This window comes from Callospermophilus lateralis, chromosome 6, assembly GCF_048772815.1.
Source record: "Callospermophilus lateralis isolate mCalLat2 chromosome 6, mCalLat2.hap1, whole genome shotgun sequence".
In the NCBI taxonomy this organism is placed as follows: Eukaryota; Metazoa; Chordata; class Mammalia; order Rodentia; family Sciuridae; genus Callospermophilus; species Callospermophilus lateralis.
Window position 1 is genome coordinate 47,654,111 of NC_135310.1, and position 25,195 is coordinate 47,679,305.

The 25,195-nt window shown below is 36.9% G+C and overlaps 1 protein-coding gene across 3 annotated transcripts in view; it reads left to right on the top strand.

Annotated features, from left to right (window-relative positions):
- Positions 1-25,195, top strand: part of Ros1 (ROS proto-oncogene 1, receptor tyrosine kinase) — a 125,531-nt gene that overhangs the window by 21,713 nt on the left and 78,623 nt on the right. For 2 of the 3 annotated variants that reach the window (XM_076859793.2, XM_076859794.2), the window contains exons 7-18: positions 730-868; positions 7,388-7,589; positions 8,219-8,295; positions 9,753-9,875; positions 10,323-10,507; positions 11,268-11,365; positions 14,553-15,049; positions 16,321-16,533; positions 17,269-17,379; positions 18,327-18,505; positions 20,531-20,722; positions 24,020-24,120. In XM_076859793.2, coding sequence (XP_076715908.2) covers positions 730-868; positions 7,388-7,589; positions 8,219-8,295; positions 9,753-9,875; positions 10,323-10,507; positions 11,268-11,365; positions 14,553-15,049; positions 16,321-16,533; positions 17,269-17,379; positions 18,327-18,505; positions 20,531-20,722; positions 24,020-24,120 — 2,117 coding nt within the window. Of the gene's footprint in view, positions 1-729; positions 869-7,387; positions 7,590-8,218; positions 8,296-9,752; positions 9,876-10,322; positions 10,508-11,267; positions 11,366-14,552; positions 15,051-16,279; positions 16,534-17,268; positions 17,380-18,326; positions 18,506-20,530; positions 20,723-24,019; positions 24,121-25,195 lie in introns of all 3 variants that reach the window. The other variant, XM_076859792.2, reaches the window with a different exon arrangement.

Here is a 25,195-nt window from a genome sequence, read left to right on the forward strand (position 1 = left end):
GTTACCAGATGAACTCTCACAGTATTTACATTACAGTGTTTGTATATAGGGTTTGGTACTCTCTGAGGATTCAGTTATATTCTGTGGTCTTGAAATGTAGTCTCCCCATGAATAAGGGGAAACTACATATAGGCATTCTAGAAAAAGATTTAAGCATAAGTGGTTGGAGTAGATGAGCTTCAACTTTGGCTACTCTGTAAACTCTTTATTTTATGAAGAATATATAATGTTGGCCACATATTAAATTTCTTCAGACCAGAATCACATAAGCATTTATTTCATTGGTCATTATCAGCCCATGCCTCCTAAATGACTACATCTAGGATCAAGGGCAGGAGAAAGATTCTCACAGGCACTTGTTTCAGTTTACAAATGCTGTCTATCATAACCATTCAAAACTGTCTTTTTTTAAATAAAAACATGGGAAAGTTCAGAAAAAAATAGTTCCACAATACCAAGTATAATAATACAGAAATACTTATGTAAATTGTTGAGGAAAGTGCCAAATAATTGAATCTATATTCTCAGAAGACAATTTCTGTGTGAATTTGCAGATTGGTTCTAAGTTCACTTCTAAGCTCCAGCCCTCTGTTTCATCCCACCTGGCAGGATCTAGGTGGCCCAATATCCAAAAGACCATCCAACTTCTACAAATTAACCTGTTCTCTTAAATCACATTGTATGGTGGTGATATAATAAATGCTGATTATTGATCTCTCATGGATCTAGGCTGTGACCAAGCTCTCTTATGAGGTAGAGTCTCTGCATCCTTTCACTGAATATATTTTTCGAGTGGTTTGGATCTTCACAGCCCAGCTGCAGTTGTATTCTCCCCCAAGTCCCAGTTACAGGACACATCCTTACGGAGGTATGACATGCATACATTGTTATGGAATAAGGACATTATTCCAAAGCTTTGGTTTAATTTGTTTTTATTTTGAGTAATAAAATAAATCTATTCCTTTGTGATCAGAACAATGACCCCTGATCTGATAGGACTAACAGTTTGGTATAAGAGCAATATTTTCTGTAATATACAATAAATAAGATGAAGATATTCTAAAATGGCATGGTCCTGTGTGCTATCATAAAATAAACATTTTGACCAGAGTTTGTGCTTTAGAGGATTAGAAATGTGGGACTGGGAGAGGGGGAGGCTGTTCCAGTATTAAATAAGGTGGTAAGAAGAAGGCTCATTGAGTTGGGGGTGGGAGGGTTAAATTTGAACAAAGGAGTCCAGGGAGTCAGTCAAGAAGACATGTTAGATACACAGCAATCCAGGCAGGAAATGGCCATACAGAGGCTTTAGGGCAAGGGCATCCCTGGCCATTTCAAAGGACAGCCAAGCACCCAGCATGCTGGATGAAAGTGAAGAAGGTGCAGGAATAACAGATAAGGTCACAGAGTTGGAGGGGTAGAATATCAGTCAGCTTCAGAGACCTTTGTAAAGACTGTGGAAGGAGATTGCTGTTGGTTTTTGAACAGAGGAGTGATGTGATCTGACGTGACCTCTCATACATTTTGAAAGGCAGTATGGAGAATGGACAGTTGGGGTAGGTAGAAGCAGGCAGACCTAGTAGGTGGCTGTTACAGTGGCCCATGGTGTGTTAAGAAGTGTTTGGTTTTATATTTATGTCTTGAGATATTTTTTAGTCTTTCTGCTACTTAGGTTATAGTATTTTGGGGGGCTATGTAGCAATTATATCTGTGAAAAGATTAAGCTCATTGCTTGTTTTTTTTTTCCCTTCAGAAGTTGGTTATTTGGGTATTATAATTTTAATATCATCAGAGGAAGATCAGATATTCTTTTCATTCATTCTACAAATTTTCTTCAAACACCAATTATATCAGTTATTGTTCTAGGAACAAAAGCAGCTGAAGTCCAAATACTTGAAGGATTTACAATCCAGCTACTGGAGAAGGCAGAGAAGTAATTAAGCAAATGTATTTATTGACTTTGTGAGAGAATTCAATAAGTAGCATCCTTCTTCCTGAGTTCTGAACTAATGAAAGATAATGCATATAGGTCTGCGGATGGGTGCAGGAATATCATCATTATTTATGACAAAGTCTAAGTTGGATGATGTAGCTTAGCATAAAAAAAAGTGGGATGAATTGCTAACAACCTGCTTAGACCCAGCTTAGACTTTAGAAGGGAAAGTTTTACTGTGCAAAGCTGACTAATTGCTGCCTCTTGCTGATTTTATTAGACAGGAAAGGATAAAGAAACCAAAACATTTCTTTCAAGATCTCTGAACTTGCTGGGTGTAGTGGTGCATGCCTGTAATCCCAGCAGCTCAGGAGGCTGACGTAGGAGGATCACGGTTTCAAAGCCAGCTTCAGCAAAAGTGAGGCACTAAGCAACTCAGTGAGACTCTGTCTCTTAATAAAATACAAAATAGGGCTAGAGATGTGGCTCAGTGATGGAGTGCCCCTGAGTTCAATCCCTGGTACCAAAGAAAAAAATCTCTGAATTATTACCTCCACCTGACAGCAATGGCTGTTACCAATGAATAGGAACTTGTGTTTCTCTGTAAGGAGAACTAGGGTGGGTAAGAGACAGGAGTATTTACACAAGATTCAAATAGGTATGACAGGAGGAATAAGAAAATATCTCAATAATCAATATAGTATAATTTTGCATAGGAGTAAGGAATAAAAAGAAAAATAATACAGGATAAGTGATAAAGAATGTCTGAGGAGGAGACCTAGTTTGGATGAAAAGCTAGTCAGGGAAGGCCTCTCTGGGAATGACATTTATTCAGGGCTTTAAATAACATAGAGGCAAGAAGCTGTGCAGATACCCAGGAATGAGTTTCCCAGGAAGGAAGAGCAAGGACCAAGGAGCAGCGTTGGCAATGAGCTGAGTTTATTTGAGGAATGACTGATGAGGCTGGAAGGCAGTGGGTAAGATGGAGAGAAGGAGATGAGATACAACAGGGTAGTCAGAGGCCTGGTCACATGGGGCCACATAGTCTGTCATAAAGAATGTAGTTTTTATTCTAAGTGTGACAGCAAGTCTTTGGAGAGTGTTAAGCTAGGGGTTTAGGATTGATTCAAGTTTTAAAATTTTCATTCTGGCAGTTGCATGGAGACTGGTGGGTGGAGATAGGCCAAGGGAAGGAGGGAACAGTCCAAGCAAGTCATGATGGTGGCTCTGACTAGGGTGGTCATGATGGAGGTGGTGAAAAAATTTGCCATATATTTTGAGGATAGAGCTGATGGAGTTGAAGAATGGATTTGGTGAGGAGGATGGAGGATCAATCTCCATAACTTAGAGTTTTTCTGAACACCTGGGTGTTGCCATTTACTGATGAAACTTTGAAACTACTGATGAAGTTTTGAGATGTAACTTAATTCCCTGCTTCTCCCAGCAGGTGAGACTGGAGTTTCTCTCTTCTGCTCCAAGGTGGGGTCTGAGTAAGGTGCAGGCCTCTGTGGCTGAGAAGTGCTGCAGCTCTTCATGGTGGGCTATTCTCTCCAGGGTTGCAGCAGACCCCAGGAGCTCACCATCAAATCCTTCTTTCAGGGTTGTTGTGTTGTGAATTCCAAGAATGAAATCCACAGACCAGGATGAGTTAGTGTAAGAGTAGGATTTGTTGAAGAATAGAAACAGGAAGAGAACTCAAGAGCAGGCTTTTTCTCCCTGAGTGTGCTAGTCTAGGGGTTTATATAGCACTTGAGTCACTGTATTGGTCCCAACTTAAGCTAATTCGAGTTTGGAAAATTATTAATGCTGTTGGTCAATTCTTGAATCCCAACTTCCATTCAGGTCTGCCCCACTTCCATTTTCTACCCTCAGGAAGGGGGAGGTTGATGTCCTGATGATCTGTTTGCAGGTCCTGGCTATAGAGGTGCAAGGAGTGGGCTTCTCCAGGAGAGATACCATGCCCAGGCCTGGTCACTGAAGGGTGACAAGTCAGTGTACCTTAGTTCCCAGTGCCTCAGGATAACCATACCTGCCTGGCAGGTTCCACATGAGCACAAGTGGTGCTTGCTGCCTGTGTTCCAACTCACCAAGGTTGCCACTCTGCTGCTTCATGACTCTGGGACCGCTTCCTAGCTTGGACCAGAAGGTCGGATGCACGCTTAGCAGCCTGAGAGCCATGTGGCTTAGATGGAGGGAAGACTGGTGCGGGGGCAGCTTTCCTAGGGAAAATCAAATGCCTGTTTTGACCAAGTAAAATTTGAGATGCCTATCAGACATTCAAATGGAGTGGCCAAAGATGCAATTAAATGTGTGAACTTGGAACTCAGGGGGTAGGTTAGAGATACCCTAAATACCAATGTATCCTTCATGCACATATAGATGTGATTTCAAACCATGGGCCTGGAGGTTATAGGATAAGAATAAATATATGTTGAAAAGAGGAGAGGGCCAAGTTTTAACCCTGGAGCATCCCAATATTTGGCAACAAGGTCAAGAAGAGGAAGACCAAAGCCAGTAAGGAGGAAGAAACTCTGGAGCTCATGGTCTCATAACTAAGTGATGAAGTGTTTCAGAAATGAGGGTTATTAATGACACAGTTTCATTATCTCTGGAAAGTAACCAAACTTATCTTTTCTGCCTGATTACAGCTTCACTATTTTTCCCAACTTTGTTTAGAATATTGCTCTGTCAAAATGTAGTTTAACTAAACTGTTCTCTTTGGAATGCTCCTATGTTCTTAAAGCAACACTAGTTCTTTTATTTTAACTTTTTTAGTTGTACATAACACAATACCTTTATTTATTTATTTATTTATTTATTTATTTATTTATTTATGTGTTGCTGAGGGTGGAACCCAGTGCCTCACACATGCAAGGCAAGCACTCTACCGCTGAGCCACAACCCCAGCCCCAACTAGTTCTAAATAAATGCTGCTGTTGTCACATTTAAAATATATTTATGGGGTATCTATATATGCATAGATCTGATTCTGTCTTTAAGTAGCTTACTCTCTTACAGGGGAGATCAAGCACATGCTTAAATGACCCTGAAATAAAATAACTCTTAATAAAAATAATTTTAATCAGAAGTACTGACAAATTCCTGTGGAAGTTCAGAGGAGGGAGATATTTCTAGAACAAAATATCAAAGAAATTTTTCTGGAAGAGGTTTTCATTTGTTGATTTGAACATTAGGTGAGACCCAGCTGACTATATGAGTAGAGTTATAGAGATTGAATTCTAAGGCATCAGGGGGAAAAGTGAGTATTCCATCTGCTTGAACCATAGGATACAGGAAGAGAAACAGAATAACAGTGGGAAAGAGACTAAGTCCAGATTCCAAAAACATTGAATGGAAAGCTTTATTTAGAAAGCAGTTGGGGGTTATGGAAGGCTTTAAAAGAGTAATTGCTTTATATGGTCTTTAAAAAAAGAATTTTGGCAACTACATAGAATGAATTGAGGGGATAAGGGGGATTGGAAAGTTAGACCAACTGGGAGGCTATTCTAATATTTTTAACATTTCATCAAAGACAAGTTTAAAGAAACAGTATGTATATGGGTGTATTTTTTGATTTCTTTTTTTGAAGATCTGACTTCTCTACCAGGGAAGGAATTCCAGCCTTGAAGCCCTGCAGTGAGCGACGCTAGGGCACACACTCAGGGAGACTTGTTTGATACATTAGAGTTAGCTGAGGCAGCTCAGGAAGACTTGTTTCAGGATGCATGGGCACCCTGCCTCTCAGTCCCAGAGATATGACTGTGTCCAGAGAGCCTCAAGTGGAGCTTGGTCTTGGATTTCAGCAGAGCTGGGCAGCTGATGAAATTGGTTGGGGCATCTCTGCCTTCCCTGATGAGAGCCCTGTTCTTGCTTATTAAGTCTCAGGGTTTGTGTGGCTGCTGTGCTGATTATTCTCTGACCATCTCTGCTTAGAACATTAGACATTGGTCTAGGGCCATGTTTGTAAAGTTCCAGATCAGAATGTAATACGTGGATTCTTCCCTGCTCCAAGCAATGCCTCATGTACTCCAACATTGCTGAAACATTTTCTAGAGTTGGAGAGCTACCATGGTTCAGTTCTCATGGCTGGTCAAACTAAAGTAATGAAGAAGACCAACTTCGCTTTCCATTTCTTAGCCTTTCTTTTGGAAACGATAACCCATGTTCCCTCCAAGTCTTCCACACCTGGTGTGGATCTTTTCCATGCAGAGCATCTCATGTTTAAGATTCTCCCTCACTTTTCTAGCCACGTCAAAACTTAGAAACTTATCTGCTCTGTGTTCATTGTCTTCTAGTCCTATTCTCTTACAGCTATGAGAATTGTGTGATTTTTAGATTGTGTTTGCTTTAACTGGGGCTTATTAGGAGACAATTCCTTAACTAGGAGGATGATGGTTAGACAAGGAATGCCACCCTTTCTTGGGGGATTTGTTGTGGAGGCATTTGAACTATTACACATCATGCCATGTTGGTGGCATTTAACTTGCCTGAAGTGGAACAGATCATATCTGGGCATAATGACCCTAATGGGTTAGGTTTCTTTTTGACAGTTTGATTCTAATTCAGTGGGAGATGATTCCTTCTTTCCTGTTAAAACAAATGTGAATGAATACATAGAGCCACAGAGTGTTATGAAGATATTTGTCAATGAATGTTTAATCATCCAATTCGTGCTTTTATTCTTGGCAAGGGTGGGGGCACTGTTGTGGCCAAGTCACCTGGTTTCTCAGGGACTTTGAGGGGATAAGGAAGGTATTGTCTGGATCACCAGAGCTGATGGCCACAAGAGTGAAGTAGACTGATCCAATTTTGGCCTATCTGAATCCACATCTTCAGCTGAAACCAGTGTGACTACAGCAACAGGAGGGAAAGATCCCAGGACCTTTTTGTTCAGGTTCTCTTCTCCTTCTTAACTTGGTTCCATCCTGGATTCAATACATTTAGGTCTCTAGAGAGTTTTGACAACCCTTTTGCTAGAATATTTATTCTGTTTGTATACTTTAAAATTTTATTTTATGTCATACATTAGAAGTGAAGAAAATAACATTTGAAGGAGTCTTTTGGTAAACATTAATATTTAATTGGTATGATTTAGTGATCCAGAGTTGCAGATCATGGATTCTTACCATATTCTATCACATATTTTGAGTATTTGCCAAAATATTTTATTTCTGGCTAGGTCTTCTGGTGTATGCCTGTAATTCCAGTGACTCAAGAGGCTGAAGTGGGAGGATTGCAAGTTCAAGGCCAGCCGGGGTGATTCAGTGAGACACTATTTTAGAAGAAAGAGTAAAAAGGGCTTGTACCACATTGGTAGAGAGCTCCTGGGTTCTATCTTCAGTACCATTAAAAAAAAATTCTGTTAACTTTTCAAAAACTGAGATTTTTTTCCTGTACTATTTTAAGATCATAAATCCTGTACATTTCCATTTTTCATTATGTCATTATTTCTTCTAGTTCCTGAAACTGCTCCATTCATTAAGAATATTGAAAGTTCAAGTCCGGATACTGTGGAAGTCAGCTGGGCTCCACCCCAATTCCCAGGTGGACCTATTTTGGGTTATAACTTAAGGTTGATCAGCAAAAACCAAAAACTAGATTCAGGAACACAGAGAACCAGTTTCCAGTTTTACTCTACTTTACCAAATACCACCTACAGGTAAGATTTCAGTGGACTGATGCAAGGGAAAATGTAGGCAACATGGCTGTAAGCATAATTATTTTTTTTAAATAACTAACATAGTTTAAATATATTTTGAGAATTGTCACTGACTCCATGCTGTTGGGTTCCAGTCTTGGAACTTCTATGCTTATAAGATCACATAATCCTCAGCAAAAAGTGCTTCTGTTTTATTTAGAGGATCCATATAAGTTTAAGCTAATAAAAACATCATAAATATCACAAATGACATTTCTTCAATAGATCCAACATGAACAAAGTAAGGAGGAAAAATTCTGGTAATGATATTTTTATTTACCATTGGGGATTATTTTATCATTGTTAGCTTCTGTGGCATTTACTAAGGGATCTTTAAATTAGAGGAAGAATGGGGGTTATGCAGATAGTAGAGTTCAGCTTTGACCTCAATGACCCTGAACTCTTCCGTGGGAAATGCAAACAAGGATGTGATTGATGGTCATTTTAGTGCTGAGCAGTGACACTAAGTAACTAGATATATGCATTGCCACACAGTCCTTTAAATAGAAATGTTATTGCTTCTTCTATTTATATCTCATGTTCACACCATGCCATGTGAAACACATCTCTCCAAATTGTTTTTGGAATAGGTTTTCTATTGCAGCAGTAAATGAAGTTGGTGAGGGGCCAGAAGCAGAATCTAGTATTACCACATCATCCCTAGCAGGTATGGCCCAGGGTCGCGCTTTTGTTACATAGAAGTTAAAGGTGACAAAGGTAGGTTCAGAATTCAGTGGTATTGAGTCATCTGGTAGACCTCAAGATCCCTCCTCTTCTGCCCAAATGTATGTCAATTTTGGGTACTTTAAACGTTTGATTTTAAGTGGTTAAGTACTTGACAAATAGAATTAAGTGGTTAAATTAGAAGTTTTCATGTTAGAAGTTAAGAACTTAAAAAACAGAATTTAAAAATTTAAGAATAAAAAAAAGTCTCAAATGCTTAGTTTCAACTGAAATCACAAGGATTGTGACTTATTTTTATACACCTAAGGGATGCACATAGCCTTATTTCCTTACTCCCTACATTATGTTCTGTTTTCGGAGTCCTATCAGACATCTTATTTCTGCAGTCTCCATAAGTTTTTAAGTATATCTGGAGTTCGATAATTTATATTTTGCCATTTTGAATATTTAATCTACCAAATCATCTTTTTTATTGTTTTGCAGCAATAAAATAAAAGGATAGCTTTTTGGCTTTAATATTTTAACCATGGCCCTGAGTGGTTAAATTCTTACTGTATTATGCCTATATGAGCAAAATAATAAATGAAAATGCTTTCTAAGAAGCATTAGACATTTGGGGCCAGTATTAGTAAAATGGTTTGGAACAACAGTCTAGGACTTATAATTCTAGGAGTCTGCTGTTTTCACCAGAACTCCATTTGTTGACTTGACCGCCCCTTACCCTCATCTGCACATGCCTATGCCAGAGGGTATTGAATGTCATCTATCACCAGCCTTTAGTTTTTTTTGGCTGTTCCTAGACTCTAGGAAAGGAGAGGTATTTTTGTTATGCAAGAAGTATATCCAAAGGGCATGTTAAATATAGATCTGTGTTAAGGTTGTTATGTGATTATTGCAATACAACATTAATTGGCCTGAAAGTGTTCATCAGCCATGGACCCTGCCTTGGTCTCTCCTGCCTCAAAGGGAGGGATATTGAAGACAACATAGATACAACCAATGTCTGTCTATGTGTGTGTGTGTGTGTGTGTGTGTGTGTGTGTGTGTGTGTGTGTTATGCACCAACCTGTTTTGGCTGTGAATGGACTACTTCTACCAACCAATGCTCCTGTCTGGGGACAGTGAGTGGAGCTCCTATTGGGGCAAGGATGTTGGGAATGGTAATACCTCATGTGATATAATTCTGGGGGTACTTAAGGGCACACACACACAAGACCTGCTTGCCTGCCACAGTACTTCTTACCTCTAACCATGGAAAAATGTGGATTATACCATAGATGATATGCCCTAGTGCCTTCAGAGAATATTTGGGCTCTTTTAAGCATGATTTCCCTTTGCTTTGAATGGTAGTGTTGATATGTTTTTTTTTTTTTTGTGTGTGTGTGTATGTTAGTGTGCATTTGTTTGGTCTGTTTACCTAAAAATCATATTGCTTTTCAGTTCAAGAAGAGGAACAGTGGCTCTTTTTATCCAGAAAAACTTCTCTAAGAAAGAGATCTTTAAAGCACTTAGTAGATGAAGCACATTGCCTTTGGTCAGATGTTATACACCATAATATTACAGGTCAGTATCAGAAAGAAATGTTTCCTTAAGGTGAAAAGAAAGACTTGAAATTTCTAGAGGAAATGCTTCTAGATTGGAGGAATATTAAAAACATATTTTGGGTCTGGAGGAGCACTCCGTAATAGAATATGTGCTTGGCACGAAGGAGCCCGGGCTTCTTTCTCTAGTACCCAAACCAAAAACAACAGCACAAACAAACATAATAAAAAACAAAATACAAAAAATAAAATAAAACAAAAAACCCCCATTTTTAATTTTTTTAGTATATACTCTTTTAAGTTCTTATAATCTATTCTATACACATAAGAATAATTTACAATAACATTTTCTTCTAAAATAGAATCTGATTACTTTATTAAACATTAAAGAAATAAATATCATGTAAACTCTTTTTTTTTGTCCTGGTTGTTATGTAATAATGTGCATGTATTTGTGTGCCTCTTTTAGGAATATCAGTTAATGTCCACCAGCAAGTTGTTTATTTCTCTGAAGGAGCTCTCATTTGGGTGAAGGAAGCTGCCAACATGTCTGATGTGTCTGACCTGAGAATTTTTTATAGAGGTTCAGGATTAATTTCTTCCATCTCTATAGACTGGCTCTACCAGAGAATATATTTCATCATGGATGGACTGGTTAGTCTCAGAATTTAAAGTGAATAACGTAGATATATACTGATACGCATATCTTGGTATATTTAAAAGTAAACACAATTCCCTCATCCAATACATACTCACTTAGTACTTACTTAGGACATTAAAGTAGCAATCAATCCTAAATCTGGTCTGCAAGAGTATCTAGCCTTTACCTAGGACTAGTCTTGCCATACTAATAGAACATTTTAATTTATGATTTTCCAGAGTTGTGAGTTAATATTAATGATAATTTATCCATGATAAGATAGTGGCAGTACTGGTATTATCATTAGATAAAACTATCCATCAGGATCAAAGTCAGTTGGAGGCATTTTTAATTATATTATAACCCAGGGCAACTGTAGTAGGCCTCTAAAAATAAGTAGTACTAAAGCATTAGAGAAGATATAACCTTGATGTGTTTCAAGTTATATTTCTTTGGAAGGTACAGGCTTGTCACAGCAAGCCAAGAATATCACTATGCCTGGAAGCACATAAGCTTGGATATGGTTTACACCTTAAAAATAGTTTGGTGTCTCACAAGCCTGGAAAATAGGTACTTGTATTTCACTGATACCAATAGAATATGAACTCATTAGGATATAGGATATAGAACTGGATTTTAAGGGCTTCTTTTATTTTGTGAAGTGTTTAGTGAGTAGCACAATTCCAAGCATAGAACAGGGACTCAGAAAATACTTGTTGGCCAGATTGAGCACAGACAGACATTAATCCTACTGATATATTTTTGGTTCTATAGGTATGTGTCTGTGATTTAGAAAACTGCTCAAACTTTGAGGAAATTACTCCACCATCTATTATTGCACCTCAAAAAATTGTGGCTGACTCCTACAATGGGTAAGGTTTAGCCTTATAAATATGATTTCTTATACATTGGCAAAAATCTTCATGGATCTTATTTGGTAATGGAATACTGCTAAGTGGCACTGGGTGATCCAGTCTACACATCTTGTTTTACATAAGTTTGATTACATTTCCAGGTAAATTTTTCATTTATAGATCCAAGAGAACATTTTTTTCAAACTTTATTGACTCCTCTTCTACTTCTGAAATATGGGTATATGTAAAGACCTTTGGTCTGGGCCTCAGAGTCCTGGGTTTAGTTCTTGATTTCTGTTTTAGTCAGGTGTTTTTTTTTTGTTTTTTTTTTTCCTGCTATGACTAAAAGATCTGACCTGAACAATTTTAGAGGAGGAAAGTTTTATTTGGGGCCTCACAGTTTCAGAGGTCTCAATCCATAGGTAGTAGGCTCCATTCCTTGTGGCTCAAGGTGAAGCTGAACATCATGGCAGAGAAGAGTAACAGAGGGAACCAGCTCACATGATGATCAGGAAGCAGAGAGAGAGGTCTTCACTTGGCAGTTACAGATACCCCAAACCACACCCCAATTCCTATCTCTCCAGCCAAGTACCACTCAGTTAATCCCTATTAGGGGATTAATTCACTGATTGGGTTAAGACTCTTATAACCCCATCCTCTAAACTTTCTTGCATTGTCTCACATGTGAGCTTTTGGGGAATATCTCACATCCAAACCATAACAATTTGTCTATGGTGGGACTCAGTATCTCATTGTATTCACTATGAATGTATTTTGTGAACTCCAAATGAGTACAAGTGTGAAAAATGAAAACACAGATTGTTATTTTGGGGTTATTTTTTCTTAAATATATCCAGATAACCAGATTAGTAACTAATAAGCCAGGTAAAAGTGGATACAATTAAGCATTATTTTTTTTCTATGGGAATAAAATTGTTTTCATTTTGAATGAAAAAAAATATAGCCCATAACATATATTTTACACAAACTAAAATTTTTTGAAAAATTGGTAGAGTGCTTGCCTTGCATGCACAAGGCCCTGGGTTCAATCCCCAGCACCACAATAAAAAAAAAGATTGATTATTATTGCTTTAACATCAAACTTTTCTATTCATATTCTCTTAAAATTTATTAAAAATTCATTTTTGATTTTAGGTTTGAATGGATCACTGAATTTTAAAGAGTATTTTAAAAAACACTGTGATATAGGGCAAGTTCTTTGAACTCTCTAGATCTTATTTTTCTCATTTGTAAAAGTTTAAAAACCTATGACATCTAACATTGTTGGCAGTTACACAAAATGTTTCATTCTGAGGATAATAAACTTCACCAAGTCAATTCTTAAATGCAATGTATATTGGTAGCTCTTTTTTCCAATTAGGATAGAATTGATTTATGCTTAGATTTTGAAATGTGACTATAAGTGATCATGATAACTACTATTTATACAAATTTGTTTATACTTGTGTTTCTAAGTATATTACTTCCAATAATTCTGTTTATCCTTGTTCAACCCTATGAGGTAGGTACTTTTATGAAATAAAGGAAGTGAAGTACTGGTTGATTTAGTAATTGTCCAAGGTCACACAGCTATTTTGTTATGGAACCAATTTGGGGCCTTGTCTTTTCATCTCTTTGTACCATGTGAGAGAATTTCTGTAAAAATCAGCATGTAACTTTTAGCCATAATTTGTATTGAATCTTCTATAGGACACCTGATGTATGAAGCAGTTTTCTCTCCTGGTATTAACAATATTTTTTTATGCTGTTATTTCTGTACCATTGAGTTATTCCCTAGTTGAGTATGCACTTGTTATAAACCTTTGCTCATCTCCCCTCCCTGGTTCCCTTTGCCTCCTGCCTCTGTTTTTTCTCCTCCTACCTCTGTCCTCCTTCTCCCACTCCCCAGCTCTTCTCCTTCCTTCCTTCTCTTTTCCTTCTGAAGTTGTGATCAGAGTTCAAGATCTACACTCTTTCCTGCTTCAATACAGGAATTGTTCATTTTAGGGGGGCAGGTATCAGGATTGAACTTAGGGCACTCAACCACTGAGCCACATCCCCATCCCTATTTTGTATTTTATTTAGAGACAGGGTCTCACTGAGTTGCTTAGTGCCTCACTGTTGCAGAGGCTGGCTTGAATTTGTGATCCTCTAGCCTCAGCCTCCGGAGCTGCTGGGAGCTGGGATTATAGGTGTGCACCACTGTGCCCAGTGGAATTGTTTGTCTTTATTCCACAAATCTTTCCTCTTACCTACTCTGGAATTCCTCTAATTTTTTTGTGGGGGGAAAAGCAGAAAGTTAAGAGCCTTGCATTTTGCCAGCTATGAAATTCCCTTGAGAAAAAGAATGTATCTCAAAAGGCAGTTTATATCTCAGGGTGTTACTCTAGCACTGGAATCTTGAGCATATCAATAAAGAATTGGAACAGGGGAATAAGAGTGAACTGAGCAATGACAAGGAAAATGGTCTTGACGGTTGTGATGGAGGTTGGAATGCTGCCAGTGCAGGGGGCTGTGATAAGAATTTACCAAGCACAAGTGTACTTTCATTAGCCTCTGTCTTCATGGTCACAAATTCTAAATAAGTTATTTAGTGATTTTATGTTTTAGTGCCAATTTAGTGCCAATCAGTGATTTTACATTTTAGTTAAAATTTCATTTACACATTTGATGATCAGTGAAATATTTTGGTGGTGTGTTTTCTTTTTCATTATTGAAAGATGACCTGCCTGCTACCATGACATTTGTCTCCAAATTGTGTGTTTTCTTTAAAGTTTTGCTTTCTTCCATTTATCATTTACAATCTATAAAAAATTAACTGATAATTACACTTAATTCACACAAAAGTTTTGTGTATTTTGGAGGAAAATGTTTTATAGTAAATAGCATATTTATCCATGTAATTTTTATATAACATGCTCTCCTTTGAAGGATCTTTTCTGTTCTTCAATTTCATGATACCTTAAAAAAACACTTATAATAATTAAAAGATGAAGTATTACAAGTAATGCTGAAAGTTTGCAAACTTAAATGAATAGAGCATATCTTTAGAAATGACCTTTATCCTTTTGTACCTCTGGGGCTCTGTACTTAGTGATTCCAGAGATACATGATTCTGATTGTACAAAAGGTTAAAGCAATTAGCTGAGGAGGTTGCTTGTCACCTTGCACTGAATCACACCAGGCCTCTTTGTTCCCATGTCAGGTATGTCTTTTATCTCCTGAGAGATGGCCTTTACAGAGTTGACCTCCCTGAGCCACCTGGCAGGGATGCTAAAGCTGTGCACATCGTGGCGAGTAGTACCTTGAAAGACTTTGCTGTCAAGCCACAGTCCAAGAGAATCATTTACTTCAACAACACTGCCCAAGTCTTCATGTCAACATTTCTGGATGGCTCAGCTTCCCATCTTGTCCTACCTCAGGTCCCCTTTGATGATGTGAAGAGCTTTGCTTGTGAAAACAATGACTTCCTTGTCACTGATGGCAAGGCCATTTTCCAACAGGACACACTCTCTTTTAATGAGTTCATTGTGGGATGTGACCTAAGTCACATAGAAGAATTTGGGTTTGGTAACTTGGTTATCTTTGGCTCATCCACGCAGCCGCACCCTCTACCAGGCCGTCCGCAGGAGATCTCTGTGCTATTTGGCTCTCACCAAGCCCTTGTTCAATGGAAGCCTCCTGCCCTCGCCATAGGAGCCAGTGAGTACACTGTCCACTGGGTGGCTACTGGCCTTATTGGAAGGAGAGGATTGGCATTGGGATTCAATTTTGAGAGCCCACATACTGTTAGTCACTGCTACTTAGCTAAGAAAAAGTGATTGTACATTTGTTCTGCATTTATTACTTTTCCAATAGGATGATCTCTATAATTCCCAGGTGGATCCTAACAGAACAATTTGGCCATTTATTGACCATCTACTAGGAGCTAGACTCTGACACCCTGGTCAGAGTGAATTTACTAGCCAAGAGGATAGAAGACTGGGGTTGAGATCTTGCATAAATTTGAGCAAGTCTCTGAAACTCTTTGAACTTGGATCATGTGGGTATACAGGAAAGCTCTTGAGCCAGTCTGATTCAAATGGTGATCTTGACTCTAGGCAATTACTTAACCACTTTGTGGCTTGGTTTCTATAACTAGAAAATGAGACTTTTAATAATATCTTTTAATGGGACTGCAGACAGATTAAATTAAGAGACAGAAGGAGAACACTTAGAACTGTATCTAGCACAGAGTTCAGCAAACTTTTTACTAAAGGAAGAGCCAGATGGCAAATAATTTGAGCTTTGTGGGTTGGGTGGTCTCTGTCACAATTACTCAGCTATCCCTGTGGTGTGAAAACAGTCATAGATATTATGTAAAGGAATAACTGAGGCTGTGTTTTAGTACAATTTTATTTACATAAATGGGTAATGGGTTTGATTTGACCTGTGGACTATTTAGTTTGCCAACCCCTGGTCCACTAAGTAGTAAAATTTAGCAAACATTGGCTATGTTTCTACTTTAATACAAAGTTAATTATTACTGTGTGCTGCATATCTCCAAAATGGTTGAGAATCAATGGAAAATTTCCCCCCATATTGATTGAGCTTCTTGGAGGTACTGTGCAAACATAGAAATTATATTGGAGACTCATCAATAGACATTTTTATTAACAGCCTGATTACATCCGGTAGTGTTATAGAGAATGTTTCTGCAGTCCTATGAGGCCAACAATATAGCTCTGACTGCAGGACAGTTTTACTGGTGGGAATGATGGCCCTGTCTGTACAGCAAAGTGAGTGGCATGGAAGGAATGAGCACTGTCCCAGTCTTTTTGTCATATTGGTGTTGATGGTTAGCTGAGTAATGGGCATTACTGCCCAATTATTCCTCATTCGAGATGAAGCTGTTGAGGAATTTATTGACAATCCTTGGTTTGCCCTTATTGTTGTCATCCTGGTCAATGACATTGTTGAACTCTTTTTATTAGGCCCTTCTGCATGGCAGAACTGGACCTATGAGGTGAAAGTGTCATCACAAGACCTTCATGAGATCACTCACATTTTCTCAAACATAAGTGGGACCATGCTCAATGTGCCCAGGCTGCAGAGTGCTACAAAGTACAAGGTTTTTGTGAGAGCAAGTTCTCCCAAGGGACCAGGCCCCTGGTCAGAACCCTCGGTGGGTACTACCCTGGTGCCAGGTGAGAGTCTGTTTTGGATACAGGAAGTGATTCTGACAAAAAGAGTCTTAGCCCAAGAGTCCTTTAAAATTCTGTGCCCTTAATATGTTGAAAGAAATTAGAATGAAGATGTGTCAACTCTTGAGGATTCACACACACTCACACACATACCTGAGATCAGGAAAGAAAGCAAAACAGTGTGAAATTTGTGCTTCTAGCTTGCTGTTTTAAACTTTACAAGATATATTTGAGGAAACAGGATAATTTTCTTTTTTCATGAGTTTCCTCTTTCTCATGGCTTACTAAGCCATAGCGTCTTTGAACTCTGAAGGTCTTTAAGGGAGACGTTTAGGGGATGCCAATTATGTCAAATTCTATCCTCTTAGCTGAAAGAAATGGAAGGCTAACTGTATCACTTACACTGCGGTTGTTATCACAATTACTTCTGGGCACTTGGAATGGAACCATTTAGATAGTAGCCACAGACCAAAACTCTGCCATGACCATGACACTATCATAGAGGCAACATGGCCACACAAATTTATTCACATTCAATTTCAAGTCTTTATGTAAAAATCAGAAGATGTGTTTAATATGATAGATAAATAATTCTATAAAGAATATAGAATTACTGATGTTCCTCCATAGTATTTTTAAAAATCCTGATAATTCTTTTACTTTATAAAAGAAATATTATAAGACATTTACCTTAGAAAACATGCTTTCTGTGATATTTCTTTCTATTTCATCAAATAGCTACTGAACCACCATTCATCATGGCTGTGAAAGAAGATAGGCTTTGGAGTAAACCTTTAAATAATTTTGGCCCAGGAGAGTTCTTGTCCTCTGACATAGGAAATGTGTCAGGTAAATGCCCTTGTTTATGTAGATGACAGGTTTCTCCTCATATGGCTTCCTAAGAGATTCAATGAGTGAAAAGAATTGTGGGTTTTGCTACTAGGTCAAAAGTGAAAAGAAAAAAAAATATTGACTGGATGATACTGCCAGGGATATTGTGTTCACAAAATGTGAGGTTATTTATTGATGTATAATCAGTTCAGGAAGTCTTTGATATATTGCTCTTGTATTTTAATCAATAATTGTCACCTCATAGGAATAGCCTATTTCCACTCCAACAGCTATTCTTAAATTAATATGCTATGTACTTCCTGTAGGACTGCAGCAAGGAACTACTGGGTAGAGTTCTCAATAAGGTTTAAGAAAGAAATTGTGGACAAAGATGATTATTGAGTAATAAATGGGGAGTTTGGCCTAGGAGAAAAATAACTCATCATCCTAAGGTGATATAACATTGATCTTGCCTGAAGATGATGTCTTTTATAATCACCTAATTATTTTATTAAATGGCTTGGCTATTAAAAGCACAACAATGTTTCTTACTAACATGGGATCTGGATTTAGGGGGTAGAGTAGTGCTAATGGAAAGGATGATACTTTGAAGTTGGCTGGAATCTGGGCTTCCTTTTTTTTAGCTGTGAGGATTCAGACAGAAGAGTTAATCTTGCTATATCTTATATTTGCCGTCTTAAACATAGGAGTCATTCCTACTTCATAGCTTTGTTTTAGGACGTGTAAAGTCCTGGGACAATGGCATAAAGGGGATGCTCAATGTATATTAGCCCAGTTCTAGGAGTTGAAATTCTTAGTTTACATGAATATTCTTGACAGATCTCTGAGATTCTAATGCTTTAAAATTATACTGCAGTGTCTGTGTGATTTGTTGACTCACCTGATATATTTTTTTTGGCATAGATGAGAAATAACTGCTAATGACTTTTTGTCTTTGTTTGGAGACATGGATTGGTATAACAACAGCCTCTACTACAGTGATGTGAAAGGTGACGTTTACGTGCGGCTGCTGAATGGGACGGTTATCTCTGAGAATTATCACATACCCAACATTGCAGGAGCAGGTGCTTTAGCTTTTGAGTGGCTGGGTCACTTTCTCTACTGGGCTGGAAAGACATACGTGGTACGTTAAAGCCTGGCATCCTGGGTGCTCTAATAAATGCCTACCTACTTCAGTGACTAGCATGTTTTTTTTTAACTCTTTTTTCTTCTCAGTTACCACCTATGCTACCATTTATGTGATATTTGTCTCTATACCTGCTCAATCTTAAAGTGCATTTATGTGCAAAGTTCATTCAGGCAACCTGAAGGGAGTTGAGAGGGGTTATTCATAGAATGCTTTCTAAAACAGTTTAGTTTAAAAATAATTTTGAAGAAAGTGGAAGAGTGGATATAAGAATAGATATTAGTGTACTAGTTATATATTTTTATTAATATCTTAAAATATATGCAATAAAATGCTCACTTGAGGATCAGTATCTTGGCAGTAAGATAGTAGACTCCAAAGACTGATTAAAGGAAACTAAGTAAAAAAACTATTCTTAAAAGTGTAGATGAGGATAGGTAAAGTTGATAAGGATTAGCAAATCATCCCCTGGGAAGAAGGGGAAGAACTTGGAGAGGTCTATAGCTGTAGGAAAGTTGCTGACATGAACTGCGACTTTAGACGTAGAAAACCAGCCACTATCAAGCTGTGTAGTCTGGGAAGGAGTGAGCTGGGGAATTAGTGTCCAACTGTCTTTCCTCCTGCCTGCTGATCTGCTATTTCCATTGCCCAAACCTCACTAGAATCCAGAGAAGAAGATATAGCAGATTACACAGTCCATTGATGTCAGCCCCTGGGGACACAGAGGAGGGTGGAGAGGGATGGAGAATAGACCTGCAGTAAAATGAAAACATTCAGCACATGTTTGCAGTGAGACACACTGCAGAAAAAGGATGATGGTCAGTGAGGAGAACACTGGCCTGACAGATCAGAAATATGGGATTGAAATTGTTTTCTAATTAGGAGGGTTCTTATTGTTCATTCATTAATTTGTTCAACAATTATTTATATATTACCATTGAGTTGATAGTCTTGGGAGAAGGCAATAGTAGAAATTCAATAGTAGAAATGTCCCTGCTCTTAAAACAACAACAACAACAACAACAACAACAACAAAACCCAACAGCTTAAAGAGCTATCATTCACATGCCATAAAATTCATCCTTTTATTGAGTAAAACCCAGGGGTTTTTACTGTGTTTGGCATTGTGTGACCATTGCCACTTGGCCTAGCTCTTTTGAGGAGATATATATAATATATGAGATATATTTCATCTCCTCAAAAGAGCTAGGCCAAGTGGCAATGGTCACATAATGTATATTATATATATATATATATATAATAAAATTAACATAAAAAGTATGTGTTTAGAGGGAAATTCACAAGTGTCAGACATAGGCAAGCAGAATAGAGTTGAGAGGGGTTATTCAGAGAATGCTTTCTAAAACAATTGAGTTTAAAAATAGTTTCCAAGGAGTGGAAGAGTAGATATAAAAACTGTTTTCAAGTATTTGCTCTATCTCTTTTGAAATGGCTTAACTTCAGGGCAGATGATTGCTCAACTTTGTTTAACTCAGTTTACTTGCAAGGAAAAAATATATATAAAAAAATTTCATATACTTAATGTGAAGATTACAGAAGCAAATATCTTAAAGATAAAAATAAATCTACAGTGCCTTTCACATAATAGTTATTCATGAATAGTAATAATTAATATCAGGTAGAGAGGAGTAAGGAAAGAGGTCATTTATCAGGATGTACACATCTTTTTCAGGAATCCAGTCAAATATGTTTTTATACCTAAGTGTTTTGATTGGATGCATAATTGGGAATATAGAATATTTTAATTCAAAATAAATTTATTTCCCTTCACTTTAGAGACATGAAAGGAAATAAGATCCATGAAGGCAGGATTTGTGTGTGTTGGTTATTATGTTTCCAAGGCTTAGCATATAACCCAGCATGCAGTGTTGATAAGTATTTGTGGTTGAATAAATAAAGGGATGGATGAATGGGACAATTTGACAATGATTACAGTAAGTTATTAAAAAATATTGAAGTCACTTAAAAATCATTAACTGACTATACCATTATGTTTTCTAGATACAAAGACAGTCAATGTTGACTGGTCACACAGACATTGTGACTCATGTGAAACTACTGGTGAATGACATGGTGGTGGATTCAGTTGGTGGCTATCTCTATTGGACCACGCTATACTCTGTTGAAAGCACCAGACTAAATGGGGAAAGTTCCCTTATATTACAGGCACAGCCTTGGTTTTCTGGGAAAAAGGTGACAAGTTAAAAATAAGATCTGATCATTTAATATTAATGGTAGTGTTCTGTAGTTATAACACAGTCTCTGCTTATTGTGAGTAGCTGAGGTACAATCCTAAAGGAAATACTACCATAGTAAGATTTTGGTGTAAACAAAAATTTTATTGGTGTTATTTGATGTCATAATTGATTATACAAATTCAAATATAGTATGGAGAGTTTTGTAGGTTTTTTTTTTATATATTGAATGGACCCATGTTTAATATCTTCTTAACTTTTTGGTGTTTTATTATCTGAATGACTTTGAGTATTTTAGGGCTTCTTAGTGGTGATTAGGTATTTTGTTGATTTTAATAAGTTTTGAGTAGTAACAGTGTGACTCCAAGGCAAATTATTTGACTTCTCTATATCTGTTTCCTAACGTGAAAAAATGGAACTATTATTATTTTACCTATTAGGATTATTTTAAAGATTAAATAAGATAATCCATGTGTTGTAGTGGGATTGTCTCAGGCACATGGTAAATGCCCAATGTGAAGCTCTTAATATTGTAATGCAACTTGAAAAATATACCAGATAAAGGAATATTTCAAAAATAGATGTTACTTTTGTATCTTAAACTTCTAGAAGTAAAACTTACTTTTTAAAAAATCTATTTGTCTTACCCCTAGGTATCTATTTAATTTCTGAATCTCATTTTTTTTATTAAGAAAGTAATATATGTCCACTATAGAAAATTTGGAAATTACAAAAAATTAAGAACTAAAACATTTGTACCATTTTTATTTAATATAATCCCTTAAATTTTTCTTATTTTTGACTCTTTTTTTTTGTAGAGACTTATAAGAAGATATACCAGATCATTAAAAATATACATATATATGAGCAGACGATTGAGTCAAATGATCCCCAATTCCATAGGATAGATAAGCTACAATTCCTAGAATATTTAAAGATATCTAATTGGTATATACAGATTATAGCCAGATATTTTAAAGAGACAGAAATTTATACATGATATCTGAAGATTGATCAATCTAGTCAACTAATTGAAAGGTCCCTTAATTCTATTTTTGAGACACTTGAGTCTAAATGCAAAAATACACACACGTTTTATGTAATTGCTAAGGAAAAACACTTTTGTTTTTGCAAAATCCTATTTAAGATAATATTTTAAGAGTATCTTGTCTCTTCTCCCAGGTCTCGAGTGACCGTGGGGATGTTTCCATAAATGAGTGAATCATTAAATTTCTTAACATATTGGGAAAATACATCTTTAAATTCCCACTCCAAACCCCTCCCTCCATGCTGGTACGCATTGTGACTGCTTTATAAATCTCTGTTCTACTTCTATGGTTTGATGTCTGACCATCTGCTCCATGAATGCTAGAGGATATTTTGAAGCAACACCTTTTGCACCCAGCAAAGCTTTCCATCTCTCTGCTCTTCCTTTGTGTCACTCAAATTTATCAGTTGGACACAAGATACTTTCTTCCAGCAAATATAAGAAAATAGAGTCAGCCAATTATTAATAGAAAAACGATGAAAAAGGAGAAAGAAGGAAGAGATTCATCTAAAGTGAAAAAGATACTTCTTACTACATCCGATGAGTTCAACTTTTAGTGTAGAGTACATTTTACGATGGGGTTAAATTTCAGCATAAAGGTTTTGGTTTAGATCAAAGAGTGTGTTTTCAAGGTATGGATGTCACTAGACATAATGATGGCTACCAAAGATTTATGGAACACCTCTGACTCTGTTTAAATATGGGGCTGCTGATGGATACAGAGGAATGGCAATGGCCCAACACCTGAATTTATTTATGGTTTGACTACTTTGCAAGTCCCTAACAAACGGACTTGTAGAACTTTTTTTTTTTTTTTTTTTTTGAGACAGAGTTAATTTGTAATTTAGAAAACTCTGCATGTCATAAATAACTAAACAAGATTAGCTTGACTTCACTTTAACTGAGAAAAATAAATCCATAAATCACTTTTAGCATGAAGCAAGGACATGATTCAACTCCCCAAAGGCTGGTAACTGCCAGAATAGACTTTTACCTTTTGGGTTGGCTTAATTCACTTGAAGATAGAATGCTGTGATTTATATGACAACTGAAGGGTTGTTGCAGTCAAGTGCCTTATGACTTTCTTTGTAGCAGGGTAACCTGACGAGAGTATTTTTAGTTATTGAATTCCTTGTTGTGTTTATTTTTCACTGACTCATTATTTTTGTTTAAAGGCTGTTGTTAACTTTCTAAAGATGCAGTCATCCGTTTTAATTCCTTCTGCTACCTCTCAGTCTCTGGGTCTTTTATAGGGGCCTTCACTACCCTGAGGTCAGGCTCCTGGTAATCTCAGTTTATTTGAAAAATATCTGTGAAGCCAAAGAACAACAATAGCAATGGAAAAGGAGGCCATTTTGATAGTAACTTTTATTGTCTATACTCTATTTCACAGGGGAAGTAATCTTTCCTCTGGTCTCATCTAGGCAACTGACATAAGATTAAGATAGGGATTACAACAAGAAGACTAGAGTAGTAAGAAGTGGTTTTCAGATGTCTTCTAGAAGTGGCACTTCACATGCACATGATCATCTAATTATAACACATAAACACCCTTAGTGTATTATTCTTGCCAAGTGGTACATCAGGATTTTTTGGTTGTAATTAATAGAAAAATACAATTTAAAATGGTTTAAACCTTTGGTTGTCACCCTTGGTTGCACATGGGAATTACCTGAGGAGTTTTAAAGCATAATGGAAACTGGATTTAATCCCCAGGAATCATAATTTAATAGGATGCAGCCTGATAATAGGTTTTAAAAATATTCCACGTATGATTCTAATGTGCAGCTCTGTTTGAGAACAGCTGGTTTAAGCAATAACAAAAGTCATTGCCTCATGTGGCTAAAAAGTCCAAAGTTATGGCTAGTTTTAGACAAGGCTTGATGCAGGATCAAAGTTTCAAATTCAGGAGGTTTGGAGCGTGGTTGAGAATTGGTTTTCGTACCAGTTTCCAGATGATGTAACTACTGCTGGTCTGAGAATCATACTTTGATAACAACTGGAGCTTAAATATATAAAGGTGAATAACAGTTACTTCCTGATTTTTTGAGAATTTTAGAAAACCACCACTTACATTCAAATACAATAGCAAGAAGAATAATCATATAAATCTTATATTCAACAAAAGTGGAAATCATTGAATTTCTTATTACAAAGATGTTAAAGAGAAATCTAAAATTGAAGTGTGATCACAAAATTATACTTCAAATGTGTGTGGTTCAATTTCTTACTTTATTTTCTATGTAGGTAATTGCTCTAACTTTAGACCTCAGTGATGGGCTCCTATATTGGTTGGTTCAGGACAATCAATGTATTCACCTGTACACGGCTGTTCTTCGAGGACAAGGGTAAGAAGTGTCCCTCAAAGACAATAATTGAAAAGAAAATGATGACTTGAGCCTTAGTGACAAACTATACTGTATGAGAATTCTTGCTTTCATTTGACAAGTATTTACAAATTACCCACTGTGTTGCAGGCATCGTGTTTATGAGGAAAGATAGGTTTATAAACAACTTTTTACAGTACGATATTGTAAGTGCTGGGATGGGTTATGAGACACTGAGGAGAATATGAATCAAGAGCCCAGGAAATGTATAGATACATGTTCTGCTTATTAACAAAGAGGACTGCACATTATTCAGTACAGGCAGAAATCATCTTGTGATATTCCAAATAAAATCTTAAGAGTGGAGAGAACCACATAAATAACTTCTTTATTTGTGTCCTCAAACTAAGGAACTCTACTAAGATGACTCTTCTTGGCATCTCTAAATCTTCTATATTAGTAGTGTTTCTTCATATATAATTTTTTACATATTTTTTAAAAATTGGGCATAATATATATTCACATTCTGATCTTAAATATTCGATTATACCAGTTTTGATGGAAGTATTTTAAAACATGCAACATGTCCGTCATCACAGAAAGTTCCTTGTGCCCCTTATCAGTGAATCTTCCTGTCCCCACTGGATACATACATTTTTGTATCTGTCTTCTTTTACTTGACATATTATTTTTTGTTTGCAATTTATCAATGTTGTTTTGTACATTAGTTTTTTCTTTTAATGACTGAGTAGTAATCCACTGCATGAACATACCATGATTTGCTTATCTATTACTCTCTTAATGAACACTTGGATTGCTTACTAAATTTGGTTTTCATGTACAAAACTGTATGAATATTGCTATAAAAGGCTTTTTATGGATGCATACTTGGATAAATACTTTGGAGTGAAATTAATGGAAGATAAGGCAGATACATGTTTATAGTCTTAAGAATTTGCCAGTTTTTAAAAGTGTTTGTACCATATTTATATAGTACATTGTCTTGACTTCCTCACCAAGCTGCTGAGGCTTGCTTTGAACTTGAGATTCTCCTGCCACAGCTTCTTGAGCGACTGAGATTGCAGGTGTGTGGTAC